We start from the raw sequence: 16151 nt of genomic DNA on the forward strand, positions 1-16151 counted from the left end.
CTGTCAGTTTCTCACTCTTGTTGGCTTGATTCAGCTTGTGGATACAGATTTCTAGTTTGTGTTGTCCAGTGAAAATGGGAGCTGCCTGGTCAGAGGCTATAGAGTAGACAGGCAGGCCCCGCCCGCCATCAGTGCCTAGGGTCACCTCACCCGTCTGATCAGACTCAGCACCCCTGCTACCATCCAGGAGCGGCTTTCATCTTGGAGCAACTATAGGGACTCAGAGTGGCATCTTATAATTGCAGACAATTTGGGTAACAAGTCCTTTTACTGCTCTGGGAGAATTCTGGTAATGAAGAGGACTGATTGACAGCTGCATGTGCTGTAGAGAGAAACCTAATAATAATTGTAACTAAACTCTTTCCATAACAGATCAGATATTTGGTAATTTTTTTAACTTCTGCAGTTAAAAAAAAAAGCTCGTTTGAATGCACTTCTGCCCTACTGTTTCACTCTATGTAGGTTTGGGTTGGAATTGAAACTATAAAACCTTGCACAGCCCTTGACCTGCATTCCCCTCTGGAATGTGTCACCACACAGCAGCTGAAACGCTACCCTTAATCCCAAACTTCCGGTAGAGGGAAGTAGGAGATGTTTGCTGATTGCTTCATTTAAAAGTTTACTGATGATATCATCTCACCTGAGAAACAAGACGGCTGACATTCTGTGATTTCTCTTCTCTAATATTGCTCTGACACACACACATACCTTCTGCGCAAAAAAAGGTAAAGAGCTTTATTATTAATGTTTTTCAAGAGCAGAGTTCAGGGAAATAGCCTAAACTCGGATAAATTACAGCCTGTGGGATTTGGACTTGATCCAACTAAAACTGGCCTTTGTTGGTGTGGTGTGTGTGTGCACGTATGTGTGTGCGTGTACGTGTGTGCGTGCTCGCCTGCAGAGACTACACCCGATGAAAATTCTTAAGTGATATGCTTACACATAAAAATCCTTAAGCGATCTCTCTGGACAACAAAGACCTCGGGAAAATGCATGTTTACCTATCTAAAAAGGTATGTGATGTATATTTAGATCAAACCTAGAGTTTCCCGGTATCAATTCACATAGGGGCTCATAGAAATTTAGAGCTAGCTGAGGCAGTACCACAACTTTAATTTGTTATTACAGGGAAACCGAGGCTGAAAGACATGAACTGACCTGCCCGGGGTCGCTTAGTTTACAAATGTTGGAATGTGATCCATTGGAGACTGTTTATGCTGTGCCTAGTCAGAAAACCCAGCCTGAAATTGCCAAAGGTAGCAAGAGATACAGCACCAGGTTGAGATAAGAATTACCCAAAGTAACTAGTAACATTTCAGAATTCCTTTCGCCCAGTCCAGTAGGGTGTTCCTCCATAAAAATGCAAATTGAACCAGTACGGTACAAAAAGGACACTTTGAAACTGTGGCTGGTTCAGTTCTTTGTGGCCAAAATTCTCATTCACATCAGGGACACTTTTTCTTATGTTAGCTTACCACATAATGATCTCTGTTCTAATTACGCAGCACCTTGGATTACAACCTCTTCCTCTCTTCCATCTCTGGAATCCTAAGTACTTCACTGCCATTTTTCTTATGGCATATTACTTTCCAACTTGTTCCTAGCTATTTATGTAAATGACACATGTCAGTCTCCATGAGGGTAGAAAGATAGGATCCGTATCAGATTCACCTCTGAATATCTCAGAGCTCTTAAAGCAATGCTTTGCACACAGTAAGTGCTCAATAAATACTTGATGAATGAAGTAATGTGGACACCATCTGAATAAAGATTACCATATGATCTTGCTGAAAAGAAAGACTTTGACATTATTTATTTGTACGTTTATCAATTTACACCTTGTCTTTAAGAAAGTATTTACTGTGATTCATTGACTCCATGAAGAACTGGTCTGACTACCCAGACCACACTGGAGCTGGGAACAGAATCACAGAATTCTGACTTCAAGTCCTATGTGTTTTCTCTCACTCTGCCTTGCTCTGGGGAGGAAAAAGGAAAACAACAACACCACCACCAATGAACCCAATCTGAGACATGGAGACCTCCACAGAAATTCCTTAGAAATGCATTATGGAAGGAACAGGGTCCCTTGTTATTTGTGAGACTGAGAGAGGAGGAAGCGAATGTCACTGGATTTCTGACGAGGCCTGTCTCCCCGGTCTTCCCCTTCTCCCCAGTGGACCATAGAGTTGGCCTGCATAGTTTTCCTGCTTCATAATGTGGACCATCTGCTCTATCTGATGCTTTCTAGTATGTTCTTCCTGTCAAAGGGGACTAAACAGTCACTTAAAAATAAGCAGCCCAGGCGGTGCCAAAGCAATAGCTTCAAACTCAGTGGCCAAGGCACTCGGTGGCCCATGCCAGGGTCCTGCCCTCCCCCCCAACCCGTGGGCCAGGAGGGGTCCAGGGTGGACAGGTGTGGAGGACAGAGGATTGCCATGTCCCAGGGGCTCAATGGGGTGACAGCAAAAACTGGGTCTTTGTACAACATGCAAACTTGAAGGGCGCTGAATGCAGGTGGCAGGTGGTTTGGGCGAGATGTTATGTGTAAGTGCCGAATGGATTCTTTTGGGCTCAGGAAGTTTGGGAAACTAGAAATGAGGTAGGCGAGGTCAGAGGTTCCATACCTAGAGTCCAGGAAGGTCATAATGCAGACATTTAAGCTATACTGAAAGCTTCAAAAATCCAAATGGAAATGATACATTTATCTTTAGGGAGGTAGTAAAGAGCACAGACCCTGGGGTCAGACTGCCTGCATTTTTAGTCCTACTTCCAACTGGCTGGGAACCATGAACACATGCCAAAACTGTCCAAATGTCAGTTTTCTCACTTGTAAACCAGGAGTAAAGACTTATCTCCTAGGATTATTGTAAGGATTCAATAAGATAATACAAATAAAGGGCCATCAGTGAAGCTCTACCAACAAAATACACATTTTTGTGAGGATGAAAATGTTTCAACTCATTGCATAACACTGGTTATTTCAAGATGATCCAAAGTTCTGGATGTGAACTAGTGGTTGAGAGTATGGGCTGTGGGCTTGAAACCTGACTCCACCATTTATGAAATCTGGACAACTCACTCAACCTCTCTAAGGTTCAATTTCCCCCTCTATAAAGCGAGGACAAGAAGAGTACCTACCCCACCCAGTTATGAGGATTGAAAGAGTTAGTACATATAAAGCACACAGAAGATTGTCTGCCACATAACAGCTGGATATGCTATTATTTTTATTAGTTATTAAAAATAGAAAAAGTAATTACTTTTTACTTATTTTGTTGACAAACTTTCAAACTGAAGATTCAAGGAGAAAAATAATAAAGAAAAATAATAACGTGTCTTAGAGGCAATAGATTAACACTACTGGGGAAAAAAAGGAAAGCATCTCACTCATTCAGTTTTTAAAGTTGTCTTGGCCAAAGGAGAAGGTATGGTGGCTTCAGCAATAACCTGCGGAAAGGAGGGATCTGGTTACGTGCATTAGGGCAAGTGGATCTTGTGTCTGCTTCCTCTCCTAACCCTGAACAAGCAATCCTCAATCCACGTAAGGCTTAAGTTACAAAGTTATGAAGATCCTTCATAAGGCACTTGTTGGAATTGGGAATGCTTTTTCTCATTGGAATAATGCTAGGACAGTGGTGCAATTTCCAGGACAGCCCACGACACACTCATGATATCTCGAGTTAGTGCGGGAACAGAGCGCAAAATGGCAAGGCTCGCTTCAAGCTCTGCCCTAGCCACAGAACCTTGGACAAGTCTTCCAGCCTCTCGGATCTCAGGTAAGAATGCCGGTCTGCCTGCCTCACCAGAGGCTGGTGAGCCCCGTGTAACACTGGACAGAAAAGGGCTGTGGGGTCCAAGAGTAGTAGATAATATTGCTCAGCATCCTGAAGGAAAATAGTAAAGATTCTCAGGAGTCACTCATGCTCCATAGTAGCCCCAAATCCAGGTCAGAAAAGCACATGATTTTTACTCTATGTCACTTAACAAGGACGTGTACTCACCAGCAGTGATTTTTTTTTTTAAATTACAGGAAAATACACATTACATAGAATTTGTCCTGGTAAAATACACATTACCTAAAATTGCCATTTTAAAGTGTATGATTCAGTGGCATTAAGTACATTCACAATGTTATACAACCATCACTGCTATCTAGTTCCAGAACATTTTCATCACCCCAAAAGGAAACCCTGTACCATATACCCATTAGCAGTTACTCCCCTTTCTCCCGTCCCCTCAGTCCCTAATCTGCTCTCTCTGCAGATTTACCTATTTTGAATATTTCACGTAAGTGGAATCCTACAATATGTGCTCCTTTGTGTCTGATTTCTCTCACTTAGCATAATATTTTCAGGGTTCACCCACGTTGTAGCATAAATCAACACTTCCTTTTTATGGGTGACTAATATTCCACTGCATGGATATGCCACATTTTGTTCATCCATCTATCTGTTGATGGGCATTCGAGTTGTGTATCGAGTTGCACTATACATAATACAGCTATTATGTATAGTGTTTCCACGAACACTGGTGTACAAGGTTCTATGTGGACAGTCTTTTTGGGGATATGCCTAGGCATGGAATCACTAGGTCATATGGTCACTCTGCATGTAACTTGTGTGCCAAACTGTCTCCCCGAGTGGCTGCACCGTTCACATTCTCACCAGCAACATATGAGGGCTCCATAATCTCACCGATATTCACTGCTTTCAATTTTGTGAATTCTCGCCATCCTAGTGGGTAGGAACCGGCATCAATTTTTGGCTGTTCACAGCATTTTGAGATCCGAGGCCGGCCAACCTGAGATTTCATTACCCCATGCCAAGACCCTGAAATATGGAGATGGGTTTTTGTGTGGACTTTTCTTCTTGCATGTGTGCATCCAGCAAACCTGATTCCAGCCAGCGGCTGTATTAAGGAATGTCATCTGTTTAGAGCACAAGTGTCACAATAATCTGGCACACCCCACTGGGAAGGGACCACACCAGCAGCTGTGACTGGAAAGGAACTTAGGACCATAAAAGCTGCACTGGGAGCCCCTGAACAAGGGGGTCCGTGTGCCTTCCATTTGCTGGTCACGCCTCAGTGACTCATGTTAGTGTTGGTGGAGGCTGGGGAGCAGAATCTGAGTGTATGTGTCATTTGCTGTTCCAGCTGGCCTCGTCCTGGGCTCCGAACATGAGACCCGCCTGGTGGCAAAGCTATTTGAAGATTATAACAGTGTGGTGCGGCCAGTGGAAGACCACCGCCAGGCTGTGGAGGTCACCGTGGGCCTGCAGCTGATCCAGCTCATCAACGTGGTGAGACAGTAGCACTCGGGGCTCCTGCACCCCTCACCCTGGCCTCCCCTCCTTACCTCTGAAGATGCGGTCTTATCTTTTCTCAGGATGAAGTAAATCAGATTGTGACAACCAACGTGCGACTGAAACAGGTATGCAGCTCGATAAGTGCATTGATGTCGTTTGTATTCACCCTGGGATTGAACCTGGGCCCAGGGGGAATCAATTTGGGTAACAGGAATGCATACCAACATGATGCAAGTAAATATTTCGGTGTCGTGGGATTATGGATCATATTTGTTGGTGTGTGTGTGTGTGTGTGTGTGTGTGTGTGTTTTACTTAGTGCTTTGTTAGGCTACCATAAACAAAGCCACAGACAAACTTATTCTCTTGCAGTTCTTGAGGCCAAAAGTCCAAAATCAAGGTTATCAGCAGGACTGGCTCCTTCTGAGGGCTGTGAGGGGGAATCTGTTTCCAGGCCTTTCTTCTTTGCATATAGTTGGCCAACATCATGTCCCCATGGCATTCTTCTCGAATATGTTTCTGTCTTCAAATGTCCCCTCCTGGGGTGCCTGGGTGGCTCAGTCGGTTGGGCGGCTGCCTTCAGCTCGGGTCATGGTCCCATGGTTCTGGGATTGAGCCCCGCATCGGGCTCCATGCTCAGCGGGAAGCCTGCTCCTCCCCTGCCTGCCATTCCCCCTGTTTGTGCTTGCTCTCTGTCTCTCACTCTCTCTGTGTCAAATGAATAAATAAAATCTTAAAAAAAAAATGTCCCCTTCTTTAAGGACACAACTCCTCTTGGGTTAGGGCCTACCTCAATGACCTAATTTTAACCAAATTACCTCTATAAAGACCCTGTCTCCAAATAAAGTTATATTCTGAGGTACTGGGGATTAGGACTTCAACATATGAGTTTTGGGGCGATACAGTTCAATTCATAACATTGTGTCATCTGAATAGGCTACATTGGGAATGTATGACTTTTATAATGTAGGAAACAATATAATACTTTTAAAAGATGATGTCTGCTTGAGGGAAATGTTCACAATAGGGTCATTCTCTTTTCCTGGGGTGGGCAGTGTGGCATGGTAGATGTGTCACCACCCAGTCGTGTGACTTGGGGTACCTTTGTTTCCTCATCTGTAAAATGGGGTCAATAATCACTCTTCCTTCATAGGATTATTGTGAAGACTAAATCATGGATTTATGTAAAATGCTCAGAATGGTGCGTGCATGGAGTCAGTACTATAGAAGTGTTTGCTTTTATTGTTTACTAAAGTGAAACGTGAATTCTGAATCAAATCTTTTTACTGGAGCACAATTTCTGTCAATATCCAAACTATCATATACCATCAGAACTCTTGATAACTTTAGATATTTATTTGTAAAGATTTTATTTCTTTATCTTAGAGAGAGAGAGAGAAAGCAGGGAGGAGGGGCAGAACAAGGAGGAGAAAGAGTCTCAAGCAGACTCTGTGCAGACTCAGGGCTCAATCCCACGACCCTGAGATCATGACCTGAGCCAAAATCAAGAGTCGGCGGCTTAACCAACTTAGCCGCCCAGACACCGCTTGATAAACTTAGATTTTCTTTTTTAAATGTTTTTAGCTCTTTTTATTAGTGAAATGTCTTCATTTCTAGCAATGGGTGGATTACAACCTAAAATGGAATCCAGAGGAGTATGGTGGTGTGAAAAAAATCCACATTCCCTCAGAAAAGATCTGGCGCCCAGACCTCGTTCTCTATAACAAGTAAGCAAAACAAATAGGCTGGGGAAGGGGACATTCCTGGGGCAGGTGGAGCCCAAGTGCCCTATCCGAAGGGCTGCCACTCTCAGTATGCTTCTCATCACTGTTCACATTAAATAACCCTTAAAAACCAAGAGCCAAGTTGACATGCTAGGGGTGCCATATGGTGTCTCATGTTATGAATAGAAACAATTATCAGAGCCAAATTGAATCGGGGCTGTGGGGTGGGGGACATTTAATCCCTGAGAGCTCCTGAAGGGTGTATGGCAACTATCCAAGGAACCCAAATTCATATAATTGAGTTCCTTGGAATTAAATGCCCTTCCTACCAATAGGTCTGAACCTCCTGGGGTGGTTATCCATCACATCCTCACGGCATCCCGAGACATCGTGTGCTGCTGATGGCCGGGGAGGCCTGCGTCGCCCATCCACTGGGCTCCGTGACAGACTGCATGTTGTGAAATTATAATGTGATGCAAGACACTCTGGTCTAATGACAGGTTCATTATCATACGCCCTTCATTTGTCAGAGAATGTTCATTTCAAGGAGCATCCTTCCTGGGCGGGAGCATCCGCCATCGGGCTGGAGGATGTGCAGTCTGACAGTCTACACACAGCGCGTGTCTATGCAAGCGGGCTGTGCCTTCTTAAGAGCACACTGACTAGGGAGGGCAGCAAGGGCTTGTGAATGGAAAGGACACCCTTTACGGCCGACCCTCCTACTCTGATTTTCTACTACATATTTCCCAGTGATACCTGAGACTCAAGCTTGAGCCCGATTAGCCAATCATTTGTGTAAAGTTTTCGGACAAATATGCTGATAGAGCAGAGTGTCTGGTGTTAGTAAGTTTCTCTTTCGGTAAGGATCTAAGAGAAGCAATTAAAGTCCTCAGGTCCTCTTGACAAGCTCGCTCGGGAACACCCTGGTGGGGAGAGAACCCAGTTTTACTAGCTTATAGAGACAGATGTAGATGATCCTGTGGCCCTCTGCTCTTTGGGGCTCTTTTGGGAAGGTCCAGAACCGCACAGTTTTCTGGAGAGTGCCTCAACTCCACCCCAGGGAAAAACCAGTGATTTATGAAGTGAGGCACCAACATATGCCATAGGTCCCTGAAAGTCCCCCAGGGCAGACCCCACCCACCTCTTCAACACCTATTCTAATGCCTTTGGCCGAGGCCCCAACTCACAGGCTGTTTGGGATCAAGTGGACTGCCCACTGAATAAGGCCCACAGAAACGGCCTGTTATTTTTTTTATTACCTACCATGGTGGATTATTTATTTGTTATTTTCTAAAAAGATTTTACTCATTTATTTGAGAGAGTGAGAGAGAGAGCACAAGCGGGGCAGGGAGAGGCAGAGGGAGAAGCCGACTCCCCGCTGAGCAGGGAGCCTGACTCGGGGCTTGATCCCAGGACCCTGGGACCATGACCTGAGCTGAAGGCAGATGCTTAACCGACTGAGCCACCCAGGCGCCCCTCTACCATGGTGGATTTTTAAAATGAGAAATTAGTGCCAACACTTGAAATTGAACAGTATTACATTAAACTCTGGAGTTCTAGTCTCTGTAGAAAAATCCCTTATTCAAAAGCATGGAAACTTTGGATTAAAAAAATCCAGATTTCCAGGTTCCAAGGAAGAATCCCAATATCTGGCAGCATCGTCCTTCCCTCACAAGAGGGCTCCACAGCAAAGCTGAGTGGCACCTTCCTTAGAGGAGAGAAGGCTCTCCTCTCACCCCTTACCCCTTCCTCACCTGCCTGACCCAGGAGCACTCTGAGTTTTCGACTCTACCCTACTGAATTCTAGATAGTTCTAAAAAAGATAACAGAGCCTTTCTTTAACCTGCTTACCACAGTCATGAGCCACTGGACTTGTTTTTATTTAAAATTCCCGTTTTTTTTTTTTCCCAGTTAACTTTCAAAGTATACTGGGGAAGGGATAGATGGAGATTAACATTACAAATACTACTGAGGACTGGGAAGAAAACATCTGGTATATAGTATCACCTGTTATTTCTTTAAAGCCGTAGATTCCTAGGTTCTTCTCCGGATATTCTGATTTAGTGCTTAGATGGTGCTGAGAAATCTGTATTTTAAACAAGCACCCCAGTGATTATCAGATAAATTTGGGAAACGTTGCCATGAATAAAAAGTGACACTCCCCGAATGAAAGCATCTATAATTAGCACCTGGATAATTAACAGCTGTCTCCTGCTAACATCCCCACGCAGAACTGACGGCTCATCCGTCACTTGGAGTCATGTTCCTCTTTGATCCCAACTGCAGTGCAGATGGCGACTTTGCCATTGTCAAGTTAACCAAAGTGCTCCTGGACTACACTGGCCACATCACATGGACACCCCCGGCCATCTTCAAAAGCTACTGTGAGATTATCGTCACCCACTTTCCCTTTGACGAACAGAACTGCAGCATGAAGTTGGGCACCTGGACCTATGACGGCTCGGTGGTGGCCATCAACCCGGTAGGTGCTGACCTCACAGGATGGGGCTGGATGCAGGAGGAGCATCATCCAGGTGTCCAGCTCTGTCCCTCCAGAATCCCAGTCTCTCAGCACCAGTTATACCTTTGGGGATCATCGAATTCAACAGTTCGGTGTGTGCACATGAGAACCACCTGGGAGCTCACATACATTCCTCTGCCCGAACTTGGTCCCAGGAATTTTGGCTGAATCAGTCTGGGGTGGGACTAAGGCACCAATATGTTGTCAAGTTCCCAAGTGACTTGAAGGTGTGTTCAACATGGAGGATTCCAATGGTCCAAACCCCCCTTATTTTATAGGAAAGACCCCAAATTGGAAGTGACCCTCCTGGGTCCCATTCCAGTCCCAACAGCACTGCAATCTGTTGCTTTATTACAGCTGAGTTTGAAACCCACCCCTCCTCAAGGGGGACACAGCTGCGGTTTCAAAGTTTCATTTTATCTTCTCAGGAAAGTGACCAGCCAGACCTAAGCAACTTCATGGAAAGTGGAGAATGGGTGATCAAGGAGTCCCGGGGCTGGAAGCACTGGGTGTTCTATGCCTGTTGCCCCTCCACCCCCTACCTGGACATCACCTACCACTTTGTCATGCAGCGCCTACCCCTCTACTTCATCGTCAACGTCATCATTCCCTGCCTGCTCTTCTCCTTCTTAACTGGCCTGGTGTTCTACCTGCCCACAGACTCAGGTGGGTGCCGTTGCCATGGCCACTGCTGCTGACGCAGACACATCTCGTGCTGCTATTTGTGGGGAAAGCAGAAATAATCATGGGCTAATAAACAAATACAGGCAGACACGCCCAATCATCATCCCTGGGAGGACGCATTTACTGAGTGGCCATGTTCCGTGGTGAGTCACTGTGGCTAGAGCTCACAGCTGGAGCAGACTACAGGGCAGGCAGAGTTGAACATGAGCCCGGAGGCGCACATACACAGCTCAGTCTAATGTGAATAACCACCAGTACTTGGTTGCTGAATACCTACTGTGTGCCCAGAAATGTGCTGGGTAAGGCTTGCGTCACAGATACTCCTCATGTCACTTCCCCTATGAAGCCACTGACTATATACTGATTAATCCAAGTCTTGCCTCTTTTGCTCACTGCTTGCCACTTGAAAATAGCTTTTGTGTGTCTGTTTTCCAGATGGCAGTATCTTTATACACAAGACCATACTTCCCAAGAAGAATATTAATACTTCCATACTTCCCAAGAAGAATATTAATCCTTCTCCCAAGTGGCAATTCCTTCTCACATATCAGCCTGAGCAACTTCCTTACCTCCTACTGGGTAATCACATCTGTGACATAATTTCACCAAATACCAACAATCTGCAGAAAAGGGGAAAAGGGTACAGGAGTGCCTGCTTGAAGTCACTGCTCAAAAACAATTTAGGGCAGACAAGTAGGGAAAAAGAAAGGTGGTACACACAGTCCTCGAACTTAGGACAGGTAACAATTATATCAAAATGATAAACACACACACAAGTCTAAGTCCAGCTTTCCAACAAGGAAAAAAAAGATTCATATACACTCACTCATTCAACATATTTGTTGAACAGTTGTTATGTGGCAAGCCCACAGTAGAGAATAAGGCAGAATTCGCCCCACAAGGGTTCCTGATTGGCTCACTCAGTAAAGCATGTGACTCTTGATCTCGGGGTTGTGAGTTCAAGTCCCACATTGAGTGTAGAGATTACTTAAAAAAATCTTAAAAAAAAAAAAGAATTTGCCCCACAGAATGCACATTGTATTTATGACTGTATTTATTTTTAAATAAATGATCCCAAACACAATTTTTTTTCAACTTTCTAATCAAATGAAGCTTCTTAAAGTGAAGAGAGAAAATGCCAGTCAGGGCAATATGGAAACGAATCAGAGTTTCCGTAAATGTGAAATGGTTTACGCTTGAAGAGCACTTAGAACAGTGAGAATGCATGATATATGCGAGCTCTTATTCTCATTATTATTAATCGAGAAATTTGATGTAACTTGATCAATATTTCGTATTTATAATTCTGTCCCCTTTTTCACTTTTAAAGACTTTCCTACCCACTAGGTAGACTTCTCCTAACTAGGTAGAATTGGTCATTTCTTGTTTGCATCCACTCTGTATCCTGTAGATACTCATAGCATCTGGAAGCATCCAGTATGGGAGGAGAACAGGGTAACACAAGGGTTTCCCAAGACAAACAGCAGGACCGGCCCAAGGAAAGTCCCTTCCAAAGGCTCTCTAACTGCATCTCAGGTGGTCAGTCCCCATAAAAATATTCCCATTCAGCCCCTCCCTCCTCACTTGCCCTACCAAAACTCTAACAGGGAATTGTTCACCCTGAAATTATAGGGCCTGGTGAAAAGAGGTTGGGGCAGGGAAATCGCTGATCCCTTAATATGAATAACAGAACAAGAAAAAAACAAATTGTCCTCTTAGATGAATGTGAAAAAGTAAGTAGTTCATTGGTTTTGCCCTTTTCTTGGTTTTGGTCCTGCAGCTTCCTCCCATAACGAGAAAACTACACGTGTACTTCTGGTTTGCCCATCCATCTGCTGGGTAACAAGTAGGTCAGGTTCCGTTTTGGGAGGCTGATGACATTCTGCTGCAGACAGAAAACTGCCACCCGGAGTCTAGCCCGTCACACAGCTGGGTGTACTTGGTTCCCTGAATTCCAAGCCTCAGAATTCTGGGACATGAGATCAAGCAGCCACTGGTTGTTCGGCAGCCTCTCATGGAAATGCCTGCCACTTGCCTCTGTCAGCAGAGCTAAGGTGCGTAAGGTCTCAAAGGACCAAATTCTGCCCAGGAAATTTCCCCAGCGTCACGCAGGTCACATTGCTCTCACCCTTGGTGTCTGTGGTATATGAGCTGGCTGGGGCCGCCATAACAAAGTACCCCAAACTGGGCGGCTTAAACGCCAGGAATTTATTTCCACGTGGTTCTGGAGGCCAAGGTGTCAGTAGGTTTGGTTTCCTCTGAGGCTGCTCTCCTTGGCTTGCAGATGGCTGTCTTCCCTGTGTCTTCACCTGGTCTTTCCTCTCTGTGGGTGTCTCTGTCCTAACCTCCTCTTCCTAGAAGGACACCAGTCATCCTGGATGAGGGCCCTCCCTAATCAACTCATTTTGACTTAAGGCCTCATCTCCAAATACAGTCACGGGGGTGCTGAGCCTTAGGACTTCCACGTATAAAATTGAAGGGTACGACGATTCAGCCCATAACACATGAGTGGCTGTATTTCTTCTTCATTTTGTCCAGGAGAGAAGATGACTCTAAGCATCTCAGTCCTGCTGTCCTTAACCGTGTTCCTCCTGGTCATCGTGGAGCTGATCCCTTCCACCTCCAGTGCTGTGCCCTTGATTGGGAAATACATGTTGTTCACCATGGTGTTTGTCATAGCGTCCATCATCATCACCGTCATTGTCATCAATACACACCACCGCTCCCCCAGCACCCACGTCATGCCCGACTGGGTACGCAAGGTGAGTGAGCAAGGCCCTGCAAACTCTTGCCCGTAAGAACGTCTCTCCTTCCACGTGGCCAGTGGAATTCTGGTTAACAACTGTGGGTACTTAGGAACTGAAAGTCCTTTCTGGGGATTTTGAGGGGATTTCCGGAAGGAACTTTCTTTAGCCTCTTTCTAGGAATAAATAACTCATGTAGGCACAGAAGAAAAACAGAATTAACAAAGCCCCCTCCAAATTCAAGCTTAAATAATCCCTTTGATTAGAGAAGGTGAATAAGTCACTGTCTTTTTAGTCAAATGCTGTGAAATTCTTGAGATTTCTGTTTGTATGTCTTCCAATCTCTGAACAGACTGCTTATTTTTTGCTGGGAGAAATTATCTGCTGAGAATAGAAGAACTAGAGATGGAGGGAGTGCTTGACAAGAAATTGTCAAAAAGTGAGTGTCACTGAGGAACTTGGTCTCAAATATTTACATTATTGAAATTTAAAGTGTGTTAACATTTCCAATATGTCAGTTTTTAAATAAAACTTCACAGAGACACTAGCTTCCAGGGTCTTTTCTGTAGCTTGCAAAAGATTTGTCAGGAATTGACAGAAACACTACTGCTTGCAATGTATTCTTCTGGAAAGACAATCAGTCCCTATATCTATAAAGACTCACATGACTCCTGTCAACACCTATGTTGCATTTCTTCAGGAACAAGAAATGGAAGAAAACAGAGTAGCTGTTTTGGAGACTTATATATTCTTTTAGCCAGAAAGACCTTTTCTTTAACCATATTATCCTGCTAACACATGGCTTTGAAAGAAGCTGGTACCTATACCAGGGCTGGAAGCTCAAGCATCAATGGCTTCTCATTGAGTCCAATAGCTGCACACAGGCTCCCTCCAGTGGCGAACTCCTCACATTACAGAATCATCTCTACTCACCGGAGTAATTTGACAGGCCACAAGATATGCCTGAAGAAATCTTTAAGAAAATTTAGTAGAGTCCTTTTGTTTTAAGGACAAAGAGGCTAAGGCCCAGAGAAGCCAAATGACTTGCCTAAAGTCATGCTGCTAATTCAAAGTCAGAGTTTGATACTTGCCCTGTTGGCAGTAATTCTCATGCATGGATTTCTTCTTTATGTTAGGTTTTTATCGACACTATCCCAAATATCATGTTCTTCTCCACAATGAAAAGACCATCCAGAGAAAAACAAGACAAAAAGATTTTTACAGAAGACATTGATATTTCTGACATTTCTGGGAAGCCAGGGCCTCCACCCATGGGTTTCCACTCTCCCCTGATCAAACACCCCGAGGTAAAAAGTGCCATTGAAGGAGTCAAATACATCGCAGAGACCATGAAGTCAGACCAGGAGTCCAATAACGTAAGTTCCGTGCCTTGAGACCCACACCTCCAGGCTTAAATGATCAAATACTTGAGCACAGATGGACGGGTTTGTCTTGACGGGTAGGTTGGCATTCACGAGGCAGCTGCTGACCTCCGATGTGCCTTGGTGACCACCTCTAAGCCGCCTTGGTGAGCCATCCCATTGTGAATAATCTATTGGAATGATAAAGATCACCATGCCAGCCAAGGGATGTCGAGGGCTTTGAGATCTGCAAATTGTGTGGACCATAGACGATGCATAACGTGAACACGGTGAGTCTAATGACCACCTGAAGGAAATTCTAACACTTTTCTCTCTCCCAGGCGGCCGAGGAATGGAAGTATGTTGCAATGGTGATGGACCACATTCTCCTTGGAGTCTTCATGCTCGTCTGTATCATCGGAACCCTGGCCGTGTTTGCAGGTCGGCTCATTGAATTAAATCAGCAAGGATGAGCAGCGCTGAGCACCAGGCAGAGCAGAGAAAGGCGGGGAAGACAGAAATATCTGTCTGCTTTGATACAAGCTCACTTATCAGACATCAAATTTTCTGTATTTATGATTAATGATAATGATTTTTATTTACATAAGGTGATGGCCTCAAGTATTTTCACAGTACTTCTTCAATCCGGCTCTATCTGCCTGTAGAGTGAGCCCTTTGTAGTACATGAAATGGGATCACTAACAAGATGTATTCGTTTCCAAAGGCATCTGGAAGAGTTTTGCCCAGAATAACAGGTTTTCTATTTTCTTTTTTTTAAGCAAAGAACGTGTCCTTTGCTTAAAAGTCAGTTTTGTACATGCAAGTAAGCCCATCTGCCAGTCCCCAAAAGATAAAGCATTTGATTCAGAGAGAAAAGGAAACTGTAGAAAGGCAACCACTAAGTTCTAAAACAGCCACCAAAATGCAAATTGCATCAAAAACGCATGCTATAAAGCAGATTTCTAGAGCTGGGAGGTGAGGGAGGGGCTTCCCAGTCTAACACAGCACCTGAGTATGCTGCTCAAGGCTTGAGGAACACAGCCAGCTAGCTTCCTGAGCTATACCGAGTGTGAGGGCCAGGCACTGTGGGAATTGTCTCAGGAATGTGGTTTTATTCCATCCTCCTGACTTTCATAATGTCCCTATTTTACAAATGAGAAAGCCGAACTTGAGAAGCCTAAGTTCATTGCCCAAACTAGCAAGAACAAGAACTGAGAGTTGAACCCAGACCAAATGTGGATTCAAAGCAGCGCAGGGCTGGGTCAGTTCATCTGCTCACTTGCTCCCCTGGCCCCTGCTCACCTGATCTAGGCCATCCTGTAACTCTGCTTAGGGTTTGGAGAGCTTCAGTCTTAGTGTCAACCACCTTTCTGCCCTTCCCAATTAAACCTCCTGCCCTTTCCCCCAGTCCTCATCCAGTCCTGCTTGGGGTTTTTGTTCTATCAATGAAATCAGACATGTATGCACATACCACCACCATTATTAAAATTCCAGACAAGTGAACAGGAGAGAAAAGGATGTTTCTTCATAGCCACTTTCCAGCCACAATGTAATTCACTCCAGAAGTAGAAAGTGGGCAGCCCTGGGCTCTGGGTGGCCTCTCCGATCCCAGGTGGTTTCGAGCTACCTCTCCATGGAATTCTCAAGCACACACCCATGGCAGGACAGAGTGCTTTCATTTTAGAGTAAACTCAAGGGAAAACAGTTTGGTGGTTCCTCAAAAAATTAAACATAGAATTATCATAGGATCCAGTAATTCTACTCCTAGGTATATACCCAAAAGTGAAAGCAGGGACGTGAACAGACATGT

General features: G+C 44.7%; 1 protein-coding gene across 1 annotated transcript; it reads left to right on the plus strand.

The window, feature by feature from the left end:
* Positions 1 to 3706: 3706 nt before the first annotated feature.
* On the plus strand, positions 3707 to 16100 carry CHRNA1 (cholinergic receptor nicotinic alpha 1 subunit). The gene is given in 11 exon segments (XM_032426208.1): positions 3707 to 3779; positions 5158 to 5303; positions 5390 to 5434; positions 6363 to 6400; positions 6402 to 6435; positions 6925 to 7034; positions 9318 to 9513; positions 9981 to 10218; positions 12775 to 12998; positions 14117 to 14356; positions 14683 to 16100. Coding segments are annotated over 11 exon segments (1476 nt in total). The 3' UTR covers positions 14815 to 16100.
* Positions 16101 to 16151: the final 51 nt, after the last annotated feature.

The sequence above is a fragment of the Phoca vitulina genome, unplaced genomic scaffold (genome assembly GCF_004348235.1).
Source record: "Phoca vitulina isolate PV1807 unplaced genomic scaffold, GSC_HSeal_1.0 scaffold1, whole genome shotgun sequence".
NCBI classification, from domain to species: Eukaryota; Metazoa; Chordata; class Mammalia; order Carnivora; family Phocidae; genus Phoca; species Phoca vitulina.